The sequence below is a fragment of the Pongo pygmaeus genome, chromosome 8, assembly GCF_028885625.2.
Source record: "Pongo pygmaeus isolate AG05252 chromosome 8, NHGRI_mPonPyg2-v2.0_pri, whole genome shotgun sequence".
Classification (NCBI taxonomy): domain Eukaryota; kingdom Metazoa; phylum Chordata; class Mammalia; order Primates; family Hominidae; genus Pongo; species Pongo pygmaeus.
In genome coordinates, this window is record NC_072381.2 from 118,405,719 (window position 1) to 118,429,902 (window position 24,184).

Consider the following 24,184-nt stretch of genomic DNA (forward strand, 5'->3'; position numbering starts at 1 on the left):
AAGTTTCAGATTTTGAAGCTTTAAATAATGAGATAGGGTCTTGCTCTGTTGCCCAGGCTGGAGTACAGTGGCACAATCACAGCTCACTGCAACTATGACCTCCTGGGCTCAAGTGATCCTCCCACCTCAGCCACCTGAGTACCTGGGACTACAGGCATGCACTGTGACTGGATTTTTTTTTTTTTGAGACGGAGTCTGGAGTCTCAAGTCTCGCTCTGGTGCCCAGGCTGGAGTGCAAGTGGCACGTTCTTGGCTCACTGCAATCTCCGCCTCCCGGGTTCAAGCGATTCTCCTGCCTCAGCCTCCCGAGTAGCTGGGATTACAGGCGTGTGCCACCACTCCTGGCTAATTTTTGTAGTTTTAGTAGGGTCGGAGTTTCACTGTGTTGGCCAGGCTGGTCTTGAACTCCTGACCTGAAGTGATCCACCCACCTTGGCCTCCCAAAGTGATGGGATTATAGGCGTGAGCCACCGTGCCCAGCCTTGGCTAATTTTTTATATTTTTTGTAGAGACAGGGTTTTGCTATGTTGCCCAGGTTGGTCTTGAATTCCTGGACTCAAGCAATCTGCCCACCTTGGCCTCGCAAAGTGCTGGGATTACAGGTGTGAGCCACCGCTCCTGGCCTGAAGCATTTTGGATTTTTGGGTTAGAGTTGCACAGCCTTTACAGTTATTATCCTGATGTTATTATCCACATTTTACAGGCAAGGATCTGGAGGCATAGAGAGGTAAAGTCATTTTTTCAAGGCTCCAGAAGTACCAAGCCGCAGATTCTGAATTTGAACCCAGGCATTCTGGGTCAGAATTAGTGAGGTTTTAAGTTAATTTTTTTTTTTTTTAGATAGAGTCTTGCTCTGTTACCCATGGTGGAGTGACAGTGGTGCTATCTCTGCTCACTGCAACCTCTATCTCCCGGGTTCAAGTGATTCTCCTGCCTCAGCTTCTTGAGTAGCTGGGACTACAGACACGTGCCACCACGCCTGGCTAATTTTTGTATTTTTAGTAGAGACGGTGTTTCACCACGTTGGCCAGGCTGGTCTCGAACTCCTGACCTCAGGTGATCTAACCACCTCAGCCTCCAGAAGTGCTGGGATTATAGGCGTGAGCTACCGCGCCTGGCCTACCCCCTGTCGCCCAGGCTAGAGTGCAAGTGGCGCAGTCTCAGCTCACTGCAACCTCTGCCTCCCAGGTTCAAGCAATTCTCCTGCCTCAGCCTCCTGAGTAGCTGGGATTACAGATACCCACCACCATGCCTGGCTAATTTTTTTTTTTTTTTTTAATATTTTTAGTAGAGACAGAGTTTCAACAAGTTGTTCAGGCTACTCTTGAACTCCTGACCTCGTGATCTGCCTGCCTCGGCCTCCCAAAGTGCTGGGATTACAGGCATGAGCCACCATGCCTGGCCTAAGTTTGGTTTGTAACCTTGCTGCTTTTTCTAGACCCTTCTGTCAGCCAACTCCACAATGGTGAATCAGGGAGTTCGGTCCGGCTGTAAGAGAGGGCCCAGGAGCTGGGTCAGATAGGTAAAGAGACATTCCTTAGTTCTTACCCTCTGCTACCAAGACATTTCTTGGGATCAAGCCCTCTTTGGCCTGTGTCCTTCCACCTCCATTAAGTTCAGCCTTCTTTCCACATCTTTCCACTGCTGTTGAAAACTTGAGACCTGAAATCCCATCTCCTGAATCCCTGGGAGCTCTAGAAGTGGAGATGGCCAGGTTCTGTGGTCAGGGCTGGTTGGGATTACAAATAAACCAAAGCCTGGGAAACTTTCTTGCTATTAATAGTGCAGACCTTTTGAGGAGGGAATACCCAAACTCGATGCTGTTGGAATTGATTTTGCCTGTCCAGATGACATACTAATGAGCTAAGTGGTTAGCTTCGGATCATTATTGCTCTTTCCCAAGCCAAGTTCTTTTAAAGACTAAAACCACAAAAGCAGAGAACGAGTTGGGTTAGAGAGGCATAGTGGCTGGGTCCAGAGAAGGGAGAGTGGTCAGCCCTGGCACTAAAAATGAGAAAATAAAGGTGGTCCTTTCTTTGGAATGAGTTAGTGGTGCTGACTAATTCAACTGGTTTTTCTTTCTCTTTTTGGAAGTGGAATTTGATTTGGTGTCTGGATTTTGATGGGGGCGTTTATATTTCTTCAGCACTTTTTGGTTCTTGCAGAAAGTTACATTCCTAGTTCCTCAACTGCTTATTTCTTTTTGGTTTTTGAAGCAGGAATTTGATTTGGTGTCTGGGTTTTGATAGGGGTGTTTATGTTTCATCAGTGTCTTTTGGTTCTTTCAGAGTTTCTCTCCTTGTCTGTCATGTGTCAGAGAGGGTGCCTGTCAACCATTCTCTCTCTCCAGGGAGAAAGTCTTACTTAAAACAGCCCTAAGATCCTTATCTCCTCAAATCACCCACTTTGATGATAATATCCATTGTTCTCTTCTCTGCTTCTTGGCATATTCTAGTCAGTCTGTGTATACAATTAAAAAAACAAAATAGCCCTCTGTGTCCGAAGTGCTTGGAATATCCCAGTGTTTCACAGGAGACTTTGGAAGTGGACAAAACTGTATTTCCTTCCCCAAATGAGGTTATTGTGCTCGAAATATCTCCTGGTAGTTTATTAAAGGAAACCGCAGGCAGGGGTAAGAGAGGGAGTTTCTACAGCCTGCAACCCTGCTATCTTGCCTCTTCTTTTCGACCCTCCTTCCTCCCTCTCCTCTTCTCTCCCCCCCCACCCTATTCAACCCACCCCCACATGTCATGCCATCCCCAGGAGGTAGACCTGCAGCCCTGCTTCTCTGGGATGGTCTGTTCTTGCCACCCGTCCCATGGAACGTGAGGAAGGAATTTGGGGTGTGGACTTCCTTGAGTGACTAGGATTAGACCCGTCGGGTCTGCAGTCAGACGAGAAGCGTGTGGGCAAAGGGAACTATTGTGTGAGGCTTCTCCGGACAGAAAGCCTGCCTTCATCTTTTACTGTGCCTAATGGACAATTGAGACATTCAGCTTATGTCTGAAAGGAAAGTGGGCCGGGATGGTCTAGCAGACCTCCCAGATGAAGGCTTGTAGGAGAAGCAAATAGAGACAAGGATTACCAACAGGGGGAACAACTGGGGCAGAGTCCTGGGAGAGAATGTTTATTTCCTTGCTCTCTAGGAGGGATTTGGAAAGAGCCATAATCCTGGGTTAGGAGTAATTTGTTACAGCAAGATGATACTTGAGTGACAGGCTGCTTCTGGCTGAGGCAGCAAGACTTGCATGCAGGGGGGTCGTGGGGCCTCCAGAAGGTCAGCCTCCCGTAAATCTTCACCCTGGCTTTGGGGTTTGTTCCTCCCCAAGCAAAATTAACCAGAGGCACTGCTGACCTTTGGGCTTCCTGGGTGTAGCGTTACGAAGCATCTCCACATGCTTGTCACAGCTAGAATTTGACAATAAAAATTTGGACAGGGAGACCCTGCTAGAGCCACTGACCTCTTTCCAATGTGACAAGGGGAAAAAAAAACAAAAGGAAAACGCAGCGCGGGGTGCGGTTTCAGTTGAAGTTGGAGGACACGGAGCCCAGCCTGTCTTGCATTTGCTGTCTATGTAGACTCACTAAAGCAAGTTAATTCATTGCTCTTTGACCACCAAGTCTTTCGTTGTCTTTTGTTGTTGTGGAATGGGGGAAAGAAATACAGAATGGAGAGGAGAACCTAATTAGAAAAATCAAGCCTTGAGAGCTCCCAGCCATGGAGAAAGAAAGGAATTTTTTAGAAGTTGTGATTTTAATATCTGCTGCAATCTGATGATTCATGGATTTAAAATAACCCTTCCAGGTCACCAGGACCCTGTTACTTGCTGGCTTTGTACCTCTCAAAGGTCATTTGTTGGCTTCGTCTCTTAACAATTTCCATGGTAGACCTAAAATTTCTGGCTGTGAAATCCCCTGTGTAGTGGGAAGAAGAAATAGCAAATCTTAGCTGCCTTGGACCTGATATAATTCTTTGTCTTCATTTACATGGTTTATCCTTCAAGGTTAAATAAATGATGTGGGAGCTAGTCAAGGGGTTTTAGGTATGTGATTTCATGCCCACTTTTTTTAGGTAGAGAAACTGAGGTCACAGGGTAGTAGAGAATGGGCTCTAAGATTCAGGTTTCTGAATTGCCTGTGGTTTTGTTGACTCAACTGCTCTTCTGTTGTTTTTTAGCCACATGCCTTGAAACAGTCCTCTCTCCCATGTTTCTTCATCAGCACCATTAACCCAAGGTATACTGTCCTCTCTTATCTTTCACAAGGTCTTGGAGTTCCCATGCGTTTGTAAGCATCCCTCCCCGAGATCCAGCACTAACCAAAATCACATTTGGAAAATTGCTTGTTTCCCAAGAAGCTTTGGAGGATATGATTTTGTATAGAACGGGTTCGCAGGTTTTCTGTTCATTCTTCTATGGTGGAGTGTGTGTGTATGTGACTCTGTCTTCTCTCCATCCCTCTTTTTTTTTTTTTTGAGATGGAATTTCACTTTTGTGGCCCAGGCTTGAGTGCAATGGCGTGATCTCGGCTCACTGCAACCTCCGCCTCCCGGGTTCAAGCGATTCTCTTGTCTCAGCCTCGCAAGTAGCTGGGATTACAGGCATGCGCCACCACGCCCAGCTAATTTTTATATTTTTAGTAGAGGTAGAGTTTCATCACTTTGGTCAGGCTGGTCACACAAACTCCTGACCTCAGGTGATCCACCCGCCTTGGCTTCCCAAAGTGCTGCGATTACAGGCGTGAGCCACTGCGCCAAGCCTCCCCATCCCCTTTTATCTCTTAAATGAATGTGGTCACCATCAAAGATGGTGCCTGACTCTTTTTTGTTTTCAATTCATCTTAAATTCACATGTCATAAATTGTACCCATTTAAAGTGTACAGTTCAGTGGTTTTTTAGCATATTTAGTATATTTACAAGATTGTACAAACATACCAGTATCTTAATATTTTTATCATCCCCAAAAGAAACACTGTAACTCTAGGAGCCAGTCTCTACCCACCTTCCCCGTAGCTCCTGGCAATCACTAATTTACTTCCTGTCTCTATGGATTTGCCTGTTTTGGTTATTTCATATAAAAAGAATCATACACCATGAAACTTTCTTGGTCTGCCTTTAAGTTAGCATATTTTCAAGGGCTACCATGTTGTGGCATGTGTCAGTACTCCATTTGTTTTTATTACTGAATAGTATTCCATTTTATGGCTGTACCACATTTTAAGTTATCCAGCTACCGGTTGAGACTTGGTGGATTCTTATCCTAGAACATACCATATTCAGCTCCCAGTGACACCCACATTCATTCCTGGGCTGCTCCTTGTCTTCCAGCTATTTTCCTGGTCTCCTGTTGCCTCTGCCTACTTCAGCATGCTGTAGAGACATGGGTAGTAACTAAAACATTCCAATTAACTGCATTGTACTTGGCCTTTTTATAAGAAGCAGTAATTAGAAAATATGGTGACCACAAGGTTGATATTAAAGTGAAAGATTGTAAATACTTTTCTGCCTGAAGGTAGATGGCCTCTGGCCTGCCTCTTAATGGGAGGTTCCTCCAGCAGCTTGCAAGCAGCCATTATTTGTTAGTCATCAGCTTAGCGGCCAAGGGGCGTTAGCCTGTCTTGATCTGTCTGCTGAAGACTTTGAGAGACATGGGAGGGCAAGGGCTGCTCCTTTTGAATTCTTCCAATGTCTTCATGTCCTTTAACCTCCTGGCTTAGGGACTGTGTGCTGGTGGTGGAGCTGACATTTGTTTGGAATCCACAGCCCTTTGGGTGGGACTCAATCTTGGGGTTGCCTGAAGACTTTGAGATGGCTAGGTCTGGGCCTCTTTTGGTCACAATGGAACAAGACTGTCTCACAGGCCAGAGTCTGTCTCACCAGCCCCCTGTCTTGGGACTGCACCATTGCAGGGTCTTTGCCCTCCCCTGGAGATTTCTCTTCCTGCCTGGGCACCCATTGGCCATTCTTCCCATAAGCTCAGTTAGAGTGTAGGCAAAAGAGTTCTGGCCTGGAAGTACCAAAGTCCTGCATTCTGGTTTCAGTCCCTCATAACTGTGTATAACTAAGTCACTCAATTTTCTCTGCCTCACTTTCTTCTGTTTTAAGATGGATTTGGAGATTATTGGCTTTGACCACCTAAAAAGGATGTAGTGACAATCAATTTAGAGGTCTAAAAGAGCCTTTGAGGAAGTAAAATGGAATCTTCAAATGGACTACATGCTAATTATTGACACTGCCCTAGCACTGATAGTTGATGCTAATGACTGATCATCAGAATTGCTTGGCAAGTTGGAAAAAAATACGTACAGATCCTGGGCCACTACCAAGTTTCATTTAACAGATCTGGAGCGCATCAGGAAGAAAGTCCCTCTAAACAAGGCAGCAAGGTTTGGATACTGTGCAACCATTTTTTTTTTCCTTTTAAGATGGAGTCTGGCTCTGTTGCCCAAGCTGGAGTGCAATTGCGCAATCTTGGCTCACTACAACCTCTGCCTCCTGGGTTCAAGCAATTCTCCTGCCTTAGCCTCCCAAGTACCTGGCATAACAGGCACCTGCCAGCACACCCATCTAATTTTTATATTTTTTGGAGAGATGGGGGTCTCACCATGTTGGCCATGCTGGTCTTGAACTACTGACCTCAAGTGATCCGCCCACCTCTGCCTCCTAAAGTGCTGGGATTATAGGCATGAGCCACTGTGTCTGACCCTACTTACCTTCTTTGTGTTAATTCCTGCACCATTGATTAGCTTATTGTCACATTGACTGTGTCTTTAGATGACTTCTCTGGGCCTCAGAATATCTAGTCCATAGCTGACACAGAGCATATGTTTAATAGTAAATGTTGCAGGAATCCATGCAGTGGAGTAGAAAGAGATTTTTAGATCATGTTCCTCATTTCTTGCTACAGATTTAGGCAAAGAGTGGAGAAGAGGTTGTCCAATGAAGAAATGAAGTGACATGCCAGGTCAGTGGCAGAGCTAGGCCTGGAAAATAGGTTTCCAGACTCTTCCCTTTCTACCATACTTTTCCTGGGAGTACACACTCGTAATTTGAAGAGTGACTTTTGGGGGAGGGTGGAAGGAAGGCCTGGGCCTTAGCCTAAGGGGCCCATTGGTTGTGAGAGGAGGATCTGGTGAAATTCCTTACCGATTGTGCATGTGTGAGCGCTGTACCATAGCCTCCCTGCAGAACCACTAACCTGGCAAATGCAGAAATAGTTTAGGGACAGGGGTGTTGAAGGATTGGCGGGTTAAAGAAAACAGTGAATCCCAAGTTTTGTTAATAGGACTTTTTTGTTTGTTAGTTATTTGTTTTGCTTCATTGTCTTCATCATACCAGGGGCCGCCTTAAATCTGGTAGAAAAATTTCCTTGGAAAACAATTCAGTGTTTGTCCATAGACTTAGGAGGGAGAGATGCTAGATGCTAGAAAGTCTTGCTTATTACTTTGGGGACACTGAGATGTTCCCTTCACCATGTACTTTGAGACACACATCCTGGTTGAGTTCAGGCAAGGATGCCTAACAGTTGATAAGAAAACTGGGAAAGATAGAAGGGATTTGTAAGGTAAGTCAGGGTGAGTGAAAACACATCCGGTGTGCTGGAGCCCTAGGTGCTTGACTGCCACTCGCCCCTGTCACCTCAGGCAATCTGGGTCTTGCTCTGTTGGCCTTAGTTTCCTCCTTGCTAACAGGTTAGTTCCACCTTTCTGCCCAATTTATTTTGTAGGGTTATTGTGGATGTCATTCTGAACTCTAAAATACCCTCTAAATATGAAGTGATGTTAGTGCTCTTTACATTGTTATGATTAAAAATATGTATGAGAAAAAGGTTAACTGTAAAGATTTCATTGAAAATCTTATAACAACCAACTGATAGAGATAGAAGATAAGGGTATTAAACTGTTCACACAGATGCCTTGATATCCTACCTTTTTTTCCCTATATTCCTTTTATGTGAGAAATGAGATAGTGATTTAAGGGAAAAACTTATGAGTTCCAACTATGTTGGTTTTTTTTCCCCCAAGTCAACCTTAATATCTTACTTAAATCTTTCTTTTCTTTTTTATCTTTTCTTTTCTTTCTTTTCCCTCCCTCCCTCCCTTCCTCCTCCTCCTTCGGCTTCTTCTTCTCTCTGTCTGTTTCCTTTTCTTTTCTCTTCTTCCTTTTTTTTTTTTTTGAGACCGGGTCTTGTTCTGTCACTCAGGCTGGAGTGCAGTGGCACCTTATTGCAACCTCTGCCTCCTGGGCTCAAGTGATCCTCCCACCGCAGCCTCCCAAGTAGCTGGGACTACAGGCACGCGCCACCACACTCAGCTAATTTTTTTTTTTTTTTTTGGTAGAGATGGGGTCTCCTAGGCTGGTCTTGAACTCCTGGGCTCAAGCAATCTTCCTGCCTCAGCCTTCCAAAGTACTGGGATTACTGGCGTGGGCCACCCTGGTTTGAAATTTTTCTATGGCTTTATTCTTTCTCCAAGTACAGAGTGTACCCAACCTTCTGAGATCTTTGGTTTTCTTTTCCTAGGTAACTATAGTACATACTTATTTATGTTAAACAACAGCAATCACACATTTCTTTTTCTATACAATCATGCTTTATGGGCAAATAAAGCCTCTGTTTTAGGCTCTCTGGATTTTTTCAAAAGATGCAATTCCTGGAGTATGTTTTTACCTAGAGCAAAGCAGCCTAGTCTCCTATACCCTCTCCATCTGCAGAAAAGTTGGTTAAACAGACTTTGTAATGATGCCCCTTACAATTCTGAAGGGACTTGTGAAATAGTTTCACAGAGTTTCAGTGTTAGGTATATTTGATCAATGCTAACTTTTGGAAAACTTTGGTGCCTGTATGATTCAGAGGGTAGGGCAGAATATTAAATTAATCACAACTTCTTGTATTTTAACCATTCTGGGTAAATTGGGATTCCGTGATGCCGAGGCAAAATTATTTGTTTATAGAAGATGGGCTGAATTTTCCATCGTCCATTTCTGAGAAATGAGGTAGGTTTAGAAAGAGTAAATCAGGCCTCTTCTTGAACAGACATGTGTGTGTCTACTAGGTGTGTGTCACAATATGAGTTCCTGAAGAAATAAGTGTCCGCTGTTGGGTTGGATACTTGTACTTCCTATTTTCTTACTTCGCACATTTTTCTGGTATTTCCCTTTCTGTGGTGAGTGGCTTCTGGTCGTCTTTCCTTTTGTAAAGTGTAATGATATGAGAGTCATAATCATGGTGCGGTCTTTTGTGTTGCATATTTGTACGGGGTCAGTATGAATGGCCCGTGGTGAGGCTGCACTGAAAGGTTAGGAGCGGCCACCTTGATGAGAAGGAGACTTAGTGACTTTGGACATGATGGGCTATGGCTGGCTATACTCTCAGCTTTGGACGCATAAGCAGAGTATTGGTTTTGTATTTTGTTGAAACCAGAAGTACAACTTTCTGGCACCAGAGGATTAGGAAGATTTAACAGCGGAAAGCCATCATGAGGATAGCAACCAATTAATTCAATTTTTTTGGTCAGACACGGTGGCTCCCACCTGTAATCCCAGCACTTTGGGAGGCTGAGGTGGGAGGGTCATCTGAGGTCAGGAGTTTGAGACCAGCCTGACCAACGTGGTAAAACCTGATCTGTACTAAAAATACAAAAATTAGCCTGGCGTGGTGATACACGCCTGTAATCCCAGCTACTCGGGAGGCTGAGGCGGGAGAATCACTTAAAGCTGGGAGGTGGAGGTTGCAGTGAGCTGAGATTGCGTCACTGCACTCCAGCCTAGGCAACAGAGTAAGACTGTATCCCAAAAATACCATAATTCATTTTTTCTTTCCTTTTTTCTTTCCTTTTCCTTCCCCTCTCCCCCCCCACCCCGCCTCCTTCCCTTTCCTCCCCTTTCCTTCCCTTTCCATCCCTTTCCTTCCTTTCTTTTCTCTCTTTCTTTCTTTCAACAGGGTCTCGCTCTGAACCTTTTCCAGTCAGAATTGCTCAGGGATTTTTAGACTTCCATTCTGGAAAAGAGGGGGTAGTTATTTTGGTGAGATTGTGGTCTTGTGGTTAGACCTTGTGACGGGGGCTTCAGCCAAAGGGTTCAAATTTTTTTCCAAGCTTTTCCCTCATAACTTGAGTTAATCCGAAACGTTGCTGTTAGGCCACCAGACATGCTTTTCTACATGCCGGTGTTTGGCTGTTTGGATTGAAGGCCCAGCGAGGGAAGGCATCCTCGCCCATCTGACATGGGCAGGCCTCTACAATTTTATTCCCTAACCAGGGCATGACAAACTATGGCCCATAGACCAAAATTGGCTTGCCACCTGCTTTTATCTGGCCAGTGAGCTAAGAATGACTTTTTATTATCATTATTATTAATATTTTTTGAGCCAGGGTCTCATTTTGTCACCCAGGCTGGAGTGCAGTGGTGCAATCACGGCTCCTGCAGCCTCAAACTCCTGGGCTCTAGCAATCCTCCTGCTTCAGCCTCCTGAGTAGCTAGAACCTACAGGCATGTGCCACAAGCATGTATCATCATGTCCAGCTAACTTTTTTTATTTTTGTAGAGTCTTGCTGTTGTTGCCCAGGCTGGCCTGGAACTCCTGGCCTTAAGCAATCCTCCGGCCTTGGCCTTCCAAAATGTTGGGACTACAGACCTGAGCGACTGCATCCAGCACTTTTATTATTTTTAAATGGTTGAAACACATCAAGAGAGGAATAATATTTTCTGACACAGGAAAATGATATGAAATTCACATTTCAGTATCTATAAATAAGGTTTTATTGGAGCACAGCCATGATACACTCACTGCCTGTGGCTGCTTTCGAGTTACAATGGCTGAGTCGAGTAGTTATGACAAAGATCGTGTGGGCTGCAAAGCCTAAGATATTTGCTGTCTGGCGCTTTGCAGAAAAAGTTTGCCAACCCTGCCCTGAACAAATAAAGGGACAAATTCCACTTGCCCATCCATCTGTGGAGCAGAGTCACTGAAAGGAAATACTGGAAATACTGGAAGCCACATTGGTGTTTTATCAAGGATGTGAGGTTTCCTGGCAACTTTGTCGCCATATCATCATCATCACCACCACCACCACCACCACCACCACCATCATCATCATCATCATCATCTGCCCTTTAAGTTTTCTGCTTGTTTAGAAAAGAAATTTATACAGAGCCCTCAGTAGCAGCTGTAAGGGGGCAGGTTCTCGGAGCAGCCCATCCTCGACATTCTTGCTGCTGATGGAAGATTCTCAAGGATGAAGGCCCCTCTGTGGGAGCAGGCTCCATCAGTCTGGCTTTAGTAGATGCCAATTTCTGCTAAGACTGTTTCCTAAAGGAGCCTCTCCTCATTTGCCTTTTCTCCCTGTTTTCATTGGAGGAGGTGGAAGAGGAGAAAAATAATTAGAGATGCTCACCTTTTTCTTTTTGCTGGCAATTTAACAGTCTTTTCAGCTGCTTTGATTCCTTTCAGGCCATTGGTGTTGTATATATTTCAAGATTTGCTCACAGGTCCAAAGCTTAACTTAAGCTCCCTGAGACATATCATAAAATATGATTTGGGGAAAAACCCTAATGGGCTATGATCAGAACATTATTATTCAACAAAGGATGAAATGCTTAAGCCAAGATGGCCTTCTTTCTTTCTTCTTTTTTTTTTAATGAAAGTTGAGCAGACTCCCTTCCAACAGTTTTCAATGTAGGAATTCCCACAGCCCCATTTGATTGCAGTTTGTTGAAAAGTTTAATGTTTTTGTAGGCAATTCATAATTTCCACATTGAACAGCCTGAGAGGAAGAGAGCTGGAGCCCACTGTTGTTTTTGTAGTGGGATGGTGGGAACTTTTTTTTTCCCTCCCCCAAAAGGATATAAAACCAAGTCAGATGGTTGGGAAAACGTGGCACAGGGTTCCAGCCCTTTTGTAAATCTGAGATGCCCCCTCCTTTAGGTCTTCCTTTAGTACCCAACAGAATAGAATTTCCTGCTGCTTAATGTCTCCAGGAAGGAAAAAAATTTTCCTCTAGGCTGTAATAGTACCTAATTTCCTTTTTCTTCCCTTTATTTATTTATTTTCCCTATTAATAAGCACCAATTGTAGAAGATGAAGGAAGCTGGGAAACCCATCACTTTTGGAGAAGGTTAATAGCTTCCTTTAGAAAATCCTAACATAATATTTATTTCCCCAAAAGGCACTTCATCAGCCTGAATGCCAGTTAAGATTCAAGGAATGGGCTTGGATTTGTGTGTGCCCAGCAGTTCTGTGGCATCAAGTTGCACTGGGAAGGAGAGTTTGGGGCTGTCACTGCAGAGTCCCTGCAAGTCAGCAGGACCAGGGCTGTCTTCCTGCACCATCTGGATTTGGTTAGCTCTCTCTGGGCAGTGGGGCCGAGTCTCATTTCCTCCAACAGTAATGTTATATAGGCAATGATCCTGGGCTGCCCTAACATAATTGAAAATTATGTGTATTGTAGGCTTGGAGCGCTGAAATGTGGGCTCATAAAAATATGTGGTGCAGGTAGCCTATGGAGATTGGAAGTGGCACACAATGAAGCTTTTATGTAAAGTAAGAATTATAAGTCTCCATGTTAATATTGTATTATGAGTATGACAGTTCTTGGGTGGGTCCTCAGGGCAGGTCTGTCACCTTCAACAAAGCCTGAGTTTCCTAATTCTACAGAGCTGGTATTTGGATGTAATCAAATCAGTTTTGCAGGTGGCCAAAGATGAAAACTTGTCCACCAATCCAGCTCTCCCCACTGAGGGATAGCATGGGGTGTAGATGGGTTCGACTCCATTTGGCGTTTTTGTTCACGGGTTTTTATGAGATGGAAAGGTGAGTGTTGGTGGGTGTCCATTTTGGTTGGCCTCAAGGAAATGACTCTACTGAGTGGTTTTGACCAATGCAGCTCATATAGTTATGTGGTAAGTGAGAATGGGAAGAAGTTGGGATGAGACGGGGCAGTCTAGGTTCCCAGAGCCCTCTGGCCTGGGTTACAGATGGAGACTGGAAATATTTACTTTAGTGGTTCTCAACTTGAGATGATATTGCTCCCAGAGAAGGTGTTTGGAAGTGATGAGATGGTAAGGATGACCGAGGGGGTTCCTGTTGGTATTTACTGTCTGGGGCTTGGAGTCCTAGAAGTCCTTCAGTGTTTGGGGCAGACTCCCCACCTAATACCATCGCAGATAGGACAACTCCTTCGGTACACAGATGAAAAAAACAGAGATCACCGAAGCAAGGGGATTCGATGCAGGGTCTTGTGGCGAGATACAGACACAACCAGACTAATAACTAGGTTGCTCACCACGGGAGGCCTCTAGGTGAAAGCTCTGAATTTGTAGCAGATGCATCCACCTCGTATAGATCCTAGACGTCATGGGAAAATCGACTGTGTACTTTGGCAGGTAGTTTTTGGGCATTGATCTTCCAGCTTTAGGTATAACCAAATTTGGTTTGAATTTGCTGAGCAGTCGTATCTTCAAGGAACTCCATTGGCTGGCTTGTGGATGGCTTTGGCACTTCTGTCTCTCGTGGGATTTGTGCAACCCCTTCTTTCTGTATTATCCTTTCCTGTCTTTTTTCTTTCTATTGAAATTGTTCTGACCATCAAGACCTAACTCTGTGCAGCCTTCCCCAGTCTATTGTCCCAGAAATTCTGTCATCTTTATTGGCATTTCCTGAGTCCCTGAGTCTCTGTCACAGTGTCACCATATTCTGTCTTGATTTACCTGTGTCTGTAAGGCTCCTCATGCTGGCAAAAGCTCCCCAAGAGCGGACATCTTTGTATCTCCTAATGCTTGTCACAGCCTGTACACAAAGCAAGTAGTACTCAGTGTTCATTGAGTAAAGTTGTCTATAGAATTAATATTAAAACCAGCCATTTATTTTGCTTGAGGAGGTCTCCGAAATGACCAAGGTGTCTCCTTATATCTTATATCCCCTCCAAGCATTCATTAACTGATGGATTAGTGAGTTGGCCTTGGGAAACATAAACGCTCGTCTCCATGTGCTTCTAAGCATTGTGTCTAAGTTCTGTTTGGTTTCCTGAGTGAAACTGTCTTAATGTTACCAACAGAAGTTAAATGCCTAAGAGTTTCTTATACATGGGCTGAGTACCTCTGTGACTGGGCAAGCCACCTCACCTCATTTTACCTTGTCTGCAAAATGAGGAACTGGGTCAACTCATCGTTCAAATGTCACTGAAAGCTAATGGATCGCTTTTGACAGAAGTAGCTCCCTTGGGCTGTATATTCATTTCCTAGCTTGGAGGAAGGTGGGAACAGACAGAATTGACGTATACCTTTATTTTTATCTCTATGGTAAACCTGTGCATACTAAAGCATTCCTCTGGTCTTTTGAGATGAGTATATACATTGTGTCTGGCACTGTGCATCTTTTACCCAGAAGTAAGTTTTGTTGAGTAAACTTGGGTCGTATGAGGAACTGCATGCTCACCGTACTCAAATAGCTTTTGCTACCTAAAGGACAGCTGCTCATATGTACTTGACTTCCTTTAAAGTGAAGGATGATGACATTTGAAAAACGGAGGTTGAGAAGGAGCAGATTTGGAATTGATGGTTTCCTAGGACACTTCTGGCTTGAGATTTGTGTTTTACTTCCTTTGGAATAGCTCTATATTCTTTCCTCTCCCTCCCCACCTCTCCCACTCCCCTCCACCCCCCACCAAGTTAAGGTAGTAGTAATGAAATCATTTTTTTTGAAGCTACCCTGTAGTTTGAATTCAAAGACAAAAAATACAGTTGCTAGTAACATTAATCTTCTATATGTGTACTTACTGAACTCGAGCTCTGAGGAAGAACCTATTGGTATTGCATGCTTTTTTATTCTTTTAATGATTATTTTCATGCTTATATGTTTTTCAGTTTCTGACCCATGTCACAGTTATTTCTTGGGCTAGTTGTTCTGCATTTACTTTCTGAATTCATTGTTTTTCATTTCACTTTTGTTTCCTCTTGCCAGTATCTCCAGATGAAATGGCCACTGCTTGATGTCCAGGCAGGGAGCCTCCAGAGTAGACAAGCCCTCAAGGATGCCCGGTCCCCATCGCCGGCACACATTGTCGTAAGTAACCTCCCAGAGATGATGGCTTCCTTTATTGAGGGGGTGAAAAAGAAGATGCTTTTTTGATGATAACAGGCCTTATTTGTCATTTTTTTCTTTCTTTAAACACATTTTCTTTGGAAATATTGTTGGACATAGTTTATATCTATAAGGTATTCATTTTCTGCTATTGGACCTTAATGATTGTAACCTACCTGGAAATTTTACAAACCTTTCCTCCATTCTTTTCCATGTATTTGGTTAGAATCTAGCCTTGTGGGCTCTAGTTTATAGGACACGATCACCATGGTATGGAGGAGACTAGAAGTGGTATTAAAGCAGTTATAAAAATACATTCAGGGCAGGTGAAGTGAAGAAGAGGGAATTAGAAAACTCAAAAGGGGGTCCTGGATTTGAAACTTGCCTATTATCCTCTCCCCCAATTTATCTTAATATTTGTTGGTAACATTCTACACTAACATTAGAAAAATTTCATCTGGGCTGGCTGATTTGTAAACCTAGAGTAGAAATGAACTTTGAAAGGCTAAAATGGAATTTAATCTATACATCCATGGCTTTGAAAGTATGTAGGTTCGATAGAGAAAGCATTTGTTTTTAGTACTAAGAGACTACAAGTGTGTGTCTACATATATTTTTAATGTATTTTCTTAGGGTTTTGTAGGCTCTAAGAGTGGAATTTATAAATTAACCTCTTGAGAAAATAGCTCAGCCATATTTGAAGATTCCCTTCTATATATTTATATCATGAGCTGGACTTCTTACTTTTGAAATAATTAATGGAAGGCATATTTTTATAATGAATCCATCCATGACAGGTAGAATTATGCAAAGCATGAATCAATCATGTATTTTTCATTTAAGTATCACAAAGTGTTAATCATAAATACATTTTGCCTCTATATTGTAATTTCTAAAAATTGCAAAATAAGTTTCTTAAGTAGAAAAATCTTAAGATGCATTCTGCCATTTTGGGCTAACTGCCTCCTTATTTTGGAGCTTGCTGTAATTGAGCATGTGTTATTTAATGAGTTATACCTCTGTCATATGTGTGTGTTTATATCACAAAATAACTTATTTTTGTAAAACCATATTTTGAGTCATCATTTGTGACAATGTCTTCTTTTCTCTGGTATAAATGGGGCATGTAGAAAGAAGATTGACATTTGCTAGAAGCTTCCCCTTTCCTCCAACTCCACAATAAAATGGATGCTCATAATTACATCTGCTCCTATAACGTCAAGATTTCAGGGCTGGAAGTGACCTTAGATCATTTAGGCCCAACTTGCCCTCAAGAAAGGAAACTGAGGCCCAGAGATGCCTTAAGTGAATTGCCCAATGTCACACGCTGAGTCAGTGGCCAGAGCAAGGCTTGGATCCAGTTCTCTGCTCCCTTTCCAGAGCCTTGTGGTGTCTTCTCTCCTACGGGAGGTGAAAGTAACTTGCTGTGGCTGGTTCTGTTTTGCTGGCTGTAAATTGGGTCATGGTCAGCGACAGTGCATAGGTGTAAAGAAGTTGCTGGTTGGGGGTTCTAATGCAGGTTTCTCCAAAAGTGAATGCCCTGTTAAAATTCTTAACAAACATACAGAGATTTTTTTTAAAAAAGTGTGACAGTTCTAGACACCTAGAGAGTAAAGTGAAGAAGCCTGTTTCACTTTTCCCACCTCCCTGAATTTCCCAGCGTGGTCCAGGCTTTGAAATTTATTTCTCTGCTTTTGGCAATGGTTGATGAGAATTTCCCACATTTATTTTTTAGCTACAGAGAAAGGACATTATCTTTAAAATCTCTTCGTTGTTCTCTCTCTTTGAGTGAGGAGAGAAGATGTGAATCCTGGCAGTGGTTCAGAGTGGACACAGCCCCTGTGTTTGTGGCATAGGCTCTGTGGGCCCCATGCCAGAGAGCATTACCCCCGTGTAAGAGTGGGGGTTTGTCCATTTGGATAGAGCGAAGATCCTCCACCTCAAATCCCACAAGAACAGTTGCCACAACCTAGGCCCTAAGCATCTCATTTTCCTATGTAGAAATTAATGATCTGGAGGAGATGGCAAAACATTCCTTCCAGAGCCTGTGTGGATTTTGGCCAGGGGTGTAGCAAGGGGGCTTAGGCACCTTTTTCCTCTGCTGTGTCTTAGCAGGCGTGTTGACCATAGCAACTCCCCTGGGGCATACACACCGTCTTGTAGATGGAGACCTTTGTCCAAAGCAGCCACAGCTGGCAACTGTCTACAATCTTTTGGGCTTTCTGCTGTGCTCAAGGGGATCTGGGAATGGCCATTGCCTAGAGGGGATGGGCTGGTGGAGGAAGGTGGGCTCTGGGAGCTGGGGAGAAGGGAAAAGCCATGAACTTGGACAAAAGGACAAATGTGGTTTACATTTGTGAAATACTTGAATGCTTGTCATGAATGGTGACTTCAGTTCTATGAGTCAGCCCTGTGATGGGGTATTTCTGCAGTCTTCACCTGACACCAGGGGTGAGAAGGAGGATGTCTGGGGAGGAGGAAAGAGTTGAGGGAGATAGGAAAGTAGAGTGGAAGAAAGGCCCTGCGTTGTTGACCTCTATCCACCTGGTCACCTATAGTTTTGGGGATTGAGGATGCATACACCTTGAGACTACAAATTTATGATTATATTTTTGCTGAACATAAGGCAATGTGCCAACCAAAACCAGCTGTACTTTGGCTGGTACAGTGTGTCTGTGTTTGTAAAGGGTGCATTCTGAATGGTGGCTGATACATCATTTGGGTCTTTGTACAGTTAAACATTGGCCAGAGGGTCTGGTTCGTGTTTAGAGTCGCCAATGAAGGGCTAACTTTTCTCCAGACACTTGGGGCTCTTGTTCACACTTTGCTTTTCATTCTTTTAAGTAAGACATAGTCACATCACAGTGTTTCATCAGACATGTTTCAAAATAATTGTCTAAGGATTGCTTCCTAATTTCTCCTAAATTTGGAATTGTTGTAACTTTTGGGCCAAGCTATTTCATAATGATTTCTAATGTCTCGCTTGAAGAATAGGGATGTATTCAGTGTTTATTATTAATCATTCAAAACTACAACTTTCACAGATTGCTAAGAAGAATAACTTCTTCCAGTACCCATATGGGGCAGAATCTTCACGTGGGAATTCAGAGCATTTTGTTGGACTATTTTAATCTGATTGGATTATTTTCATGTGGTATGTGGGCTACCACATTAGAAAAAATTGATGTGTAGAATAAATGTTCTTAACAAGTGGAGGTCAACTTATCAAATGATATTTACATTAAGAATAGACTCCACAAATTTTAGTTCCTGTAGCTGATATAGCATCTCATTTGTTATATAATCCAGTAATTCCTAATCTGTGTTCAGAGGAGAGAGGAAATCAATTCCAGCAGGGACGATGTCTTCATTGGCTGGCCCAAAACTGGGAGTTTATACAAGGCGTCAGTCTTTGCCTTCCTCCTCCCTGCCTTCCCTCTTCCTTCTGCCTTCCCCATACCCCCCAACAAATTCATGGACTTCTTAACAACTGAGAGACATTAGCCACAAGTTCCAAGACACCCCCACCCCCCAGCCTCCCCAATCCTATTTTTGCATTCATATAACTAAGCTCTTTTTCTTTCTTGGTGGAGTTTTGAAATTTATATTTTTAATTCTTTGCTCCCTTTTTTCCTCTTACAAAATGAGTGCCAAGCAGCTAAGTTGTGCTGAGTGGTAGAGTTTGAGTCAGTCTTGGCTGGTAAGCTGTGGGGTTAGGAGCCGCTCCCTGGATACCACCTCCGGTGTCTTTGCTATACAAAGACTTTCATTTAGCCTCCTTTGTATCCAGCAAAAAAAGATTCTGTACCCAAAATGGTGGTATTTTGGTATAGTATGTATCTTACAAAACGGCAAAAGGCTTCAAAAGTTCCTACAATTTTATCTTGGGGGTTTCCTTTTGAAGTCGATGTAGAATTTTACCTTGAGGTGGATTTTTTGTATTTCTTGGTCTGGTGTGTTTTGTTGTGTAATGAGCATGGAGGTGTGGGATAAGAAAGCAGACTGAATCCCGAGGAACAAAGCCTGCCAGACTGTGGTGATGTAGTTTTCTTGTTGTTATTGCTTAAATGCTGCAAGAGAGTGGAAAACTCTTATGAAATAATGCAAGATGGGTAGAACTTCAGAGAAAAATCTCTGCCATCTACCCTGTGCATTTTCAAGGAAGCTCAGAGGGCATGCTGAACCTTTGCTTTTTCTTTCTGAAGAGTTCAGGGGAACCTACCCATAATTAATTTTTTAAAACACTACCTAGGGAGCACCCTCTTGGTTATTAAACACATGTGCTGTTTCGATGGGATGTTTGACCTGGATTGTGGATGCTTGCTGGGTCGTGGCATGTGTTGGGAGGCTCTGTGCTGCCTGCTGAGCCACCAGCAAAGCCACGGTGGCCCCTACCTCTGTGGGAGGCCCTGTGCCAGGTGCCCTCAAAGAGTAGGAGGCCCATGAGGGTATGACCAGGGGGACCTGATTTCAGCTGAGAAGTTGGCGGGGATTACAGGCCTGGGCGGCTCCCTGAGGAAATTGCATTAGAAGTGAGATCTGAAGGCTTGATTGGGGTTGGCCCGATGAAGGAATAGGAGAAGGGATGGGAAGTGGGCAGAAGGAAACACATGTATGAAAGTCCTCAAGGGAAAAGTGCTTGGCTTGGACAGAGGCAGGAAATCAGGTAGGAGGCTAGAGGTCGGGCAGGGCTCCGGGAGAGGACTTGGGGTGCAGCGTATGGTGAGGATCTGACACTGGGGAGTCATTTGAGCAGGTTGGCTGCTTCTGTAGGAGCGTGTGTTAGGTTGCTGGCAGTGGGGATGGTGAAAATAGAGATGTGGAGGAAACACCAGTGGAACTTGCTGATAGGTTAGATATTGGCATTGAGGGAGAAAGGAGAGTCAAAGGTAGGTAGATGGAGATGCTTCACTGAATGGGAAGTATTGGAGGAGGAGCATGTTTGAGGTGGAAGAGTTGTATTTTTAGAGAGATTGCATTTGCCATTGATTGATTCATTCATTGTTTCTGCAAATATTTAGTGTGGGAAAAAGCATTCTAGACACCAAGAGAGAGTGGGGTCAATGAAGAACGATAACAGCAACAAAGACTGTAGTGCTTCCTACGCGAGGCTTGTTCCAGTTGCTTCAGAGGCTGTGTTACCCCTGTTCTAGAGAGGAGGAACTAGGCCCAGGGAGGTGGGGATTTGCCCAGTCGTGGGAGTCAGGATGTGAAACAAGGCACCCTGGCTCCAGAGCACACCGTCCTCTCAACCACTGCAGAGACGCTAGGAAAGAGACAATTAAGTGGGTGCTTAGAGCACACTGTGTGTGGTGTGCCAAGAGCGGCCGGGAGCCCTGGGAACCCCAGGGAACCCCAGCCCCACCTGGGCATGGTGGGTATGGCTGGAGGAGGCCTGCTGGCTTCACTGGAGAGTGGGACATGCATCAGGGTGGCCAGAGACTGGGCTTCTGGGTGTCGTGCTGCGACTGCTGCAAAGGGCTCACTGACATATGGTGGGGAGGGCCAGCGTATTTTCTGTGGGCAGGACATTCAGGGGATATGGGATGTGACCCTCTACTGAGTATCTAAAATCTTTTACTTCTGGATTATCTCCACTTTCTCTACTGCATATATACTTTCTTGTTTTTATTTATTTTATTCATTTATCTATGACTCAGCCAGACTCTCTAAAAGAGTTGACTTGTGTTTCCTAGCAGCCACTGAGTCAGAACTTTCCCATTTCGCAGTCAGGGCTGTGGTCAGGGTGTCTGTGTTGTCTAAGGATATAAAGCAAGCCTTCGGGCACTGCCAAAACATTATTTTATAAGGAGAACTATGAGTACCTAATAGGAAGAACCAGGCAATCAGGTTATCTTTTGGTGAGGAAGAAGTGGTAGATGGGATCAGTGGTGCTTTGAAGGGAGTGGGTGGTGTAGACTCCAGAGTGTACATGGGGCCATGATAGAATCTATGGTCAGATGTCCAAAGCTTCCTTCTCTCCTCCCAGAAACTCTGTCCTCTGGTGAAGAGTTTTGAAGTTCCTGAGGTTTGGGTTCATGGTGTGGCAGGTGACACCATGGCAATAGAAAGTATCCCATCAAGAAGGATTGTGTGACCTCAGTTGTAGCCCCTGCATATTGGAATCACAACAATTTTCAGGGCCTTAAAATCAAATGCCATTTCACCAACTGCCCTCCCCCGTGTTTTTCAGCACTGTTTGGTAGCTATCTGTTTCCCCTGATATTCTTGGACACTTCCAGAGATGGGAGCTCTGTCTCCTGGTGGTAGACTGTTTCTTTTTGGTACAATATGAACTCTTAAGAGAGTTCTGCCTTTAGGGAGCTGCAGTCTGTCTCCTGGAAATGCTCAACTCCTTAATTCATGTTTTGCTGTTAAATTCTGCTAATGCTTCAAGTTACATGTCTTGACAATTTGAAGGTAGCTGTTGTACTCCCCGCAACCCCAAGTCTTCTCTTCAAAATGATTATTAGTTGTAATTCAAATCTTCAGTGACTGGTATCTTAGACTACTTAAGGACGGGAATTGCTAATTTTGTATTTAAAAGTTCTACCTGTAAAGTAAGTGAAATTTATTTTTAAACGTAGCTTTCTTCATTCATAAAGTTTATGTTCATTGTAGACAGTTTGGAAAACAGCCCATAATCTCACCACTTGGAAATTACATTGTGAATAATTTGGTATATTTCCTTTTAGAAATATACCTAATTATCCTTTTTTCCTCTGAGTGTATGAATATTTATATTTGTTTTTAACATACTTGAGCTCATAGTGCTCAGTATTTCCAACCTTCTGTTTATTTAAGATGAAAATTGCTGTAGTTAATAAGCACTTCCCCATGTCATTAAAATGCTTAAGGATTTTTAATGACCACATAACAGTCCATAATATGATTAAACCCCAATTTACTGAATCAGTGCCATATTGTTGGGTCTTTAAATTGTCTCCTTTTGTTCCTGCTACTGTGAATAATCCTGTGATGATCATCTTTGTGCATAAATCTTTGTCCCCTCGCCCCCTCCCCTTTTATTATTTTCTTGGGATAGACCCCTAGGACAAAAGGTAGAAAAGAACAAAATGTTAAAAAATTTCTTGATATATAGCCACAGATTATTTTCCTGAAAGTTCTCAACATTTATAACTACCAGCAGTACGTAAGAGAGTTATGGTTGGAATGATTTTAATGTCTCTGGGGAATTTAACAACAAAAAAATCTCAGGCTTCCTTGGAGACAGACATGCCCTTAACTCCACCCCGCCCTAGAACAGAGACCCAGCCCATCCAAGTTAGCCTCCCCAGGTCCTCCACCTTCAAAACAGGCAAACAAAATGATCGTTTCTTGAATGATTGGTAGGCTTCAAGGTCAGATGTTTATTTTAGATAATTCACATCATAACTTTTATATGTTTTAGGTACCTTAGCCCCTGAATATACTCAGTTCATTTAGGACTATTTTAGAGGTCTTGAGTTTACTCTTATAACCTCACATTTTTTGTGAATTTTTAGTTCTATTGTCTTTGTTTTCATGGCATATTATTGGGCAAAGATATTATTTATTCGATGCTATGTGTGAGCTGGGTCAGGATTATGACCCTGAGTTATGTTTCTGGGAAAATGTACCCACTTGTCAAAGATGCCGTTGGCTCCTGTGATTAAGGTCAGCCCACAATGAATGTGGGGAGGGCTGGCAGCCTCTCAAATCAGCTCTTGACCATTTCTCAAGCTGAGGCCTGTTGTGCTTGGGGGAAGAGTCTTTGGCAGCTCAGCTCGGGGCTAGCGTTTCCTGACATTTGTTTCGCTGAATGTTAACAAGGTTACTGGAAAAAAGGGTTCTCTCCTAAAATAGGTTTAGGGAAGCACTGGGATGTGCCAAGTGAATGAGTTTCTTTAGGGCAGGATCTTGACTCTGCAGGGGGCCTGGAGGCCTTCCCTAGAGTGGGGCTTCCTAACACTGCAGAGCTCTTCCCAGGACGAGGGGCAAGATTGGGACCTACTTTGCAAGGTTGTTTTTGTTTCGGCACCTGCTCTGTTTACGAAGCATGGGAGCCTGTTTTAAATTAATGTGCGCCTACTTAGAGCTACACTCATGGTTTTGACTATGTTTATCTTTCCAGTAAATAAAACAAAATTGTTCATCTGGCACCCAGCCTGTCCTGCTTGTCATTTCTTGTCTCGCTGATTAACTCTATGGATGGGGCATGTTTCTCCAACCAGATTGTAAGTTTCTTGAAGCCAAGGAGCCCTGTGGTTGATTTCTTACATGTGGCTCTCTCTCCTCCTGCAATGGTGCTTCGTTAATTAAGCAGAAAACCAATCTCTGGTTAGGGACTGGAGTTGATTTCGTTTGGAATGAGTGTGACTTCATCATGACCTGAAAGTGTTCAGAACCATCTTGGTTAGCACAAGGGCGTGGACGTGTGTCTACTTTCTACCTGATGGCACAGCATGTTTAATTTGGGGTTATGACACTGCATGGTTTGCCAGTAACTTGCTAATCCAACCTTATACATTCCAGCTCACAGTGGAGCGTGTCTAATTGCCACAGCAGCGTTTATGTGGAACGTGGTTGCACAAAAGCTCCAGAAAGTCAGGCTGAGGGCTCCTATCTCTCCTCAATCTTGGTTTAAGCTGTCTGTTTCTGAGGAATCCTGGGATGGGGCCACTGGCTCTTTAAGAGAGAGCCCGATTTGGAAATCCAGGACTTGATTGTTGATTATGGGCAATAGATGCATTTTAAGAATGATGTTGTAGGCTGTATGAAGTCATTTGATGATTGTTTTGTTAATGGCTTGCAGGTCGGATTTTCATCTTTTAAAATTAATTATCATAGAAGGAGAAAACAACTGGATTTCAGAATTGTCCCTTGAGGTGTACTGGAAACTAAGGTGTGAGGAACCCATAGAGGTCTGGCTTGGAAAGTGTATTGCTATGTCCAGTTTACACATAAGGATGTGCAAATCCAGCAGGTTAGCTGAGCTGTCCAGGAATATCCAGGCAAGAATGACCATATTCTGATAATTACTCAGGCCTCTGCCTCATCTCCGCCGCCCCCCGCCCCCTGACTCTCTTCTGAGTGCCAGGTTCAGCCTCCATTTGAATGCCAAATAGAC

The 24,184-nt window shown here is 43.7% G+C and overlaps 1 protein-coding gene across 49 annotated transcripts in view; it reads left to right on the plus strand.

Annotated features, from left to right (window-relative positions):
* TCF7L2 (transcription factor 7 like 2) overlaps nucleotides 1-24,184 on the plus strand; it is a 217,334-nt gene that overhangs the window by 75,458 nt on the left and 117,692 nt on the right. For 45 of the 49 annotated variants that reach the window (XM_054503879.2, XM_054503897.2, XM_054503914.2 and 42 more), the window contains one exon: nucleotides 14,956-15,057. The exons of the other annotated variants lie outside the window; for them this stretch is intronic. In XM_054503879.2, coding sequence (XP_054359854.1) covers nucleotides 14,956-15,057 — 102 coding nt within the window. The remainder of the gene's footprint in view (nucleotides 1-14,955; nucleotides 15,058-24,184) is intronic. 49 annotated transcript variants of the gene reach the window in all.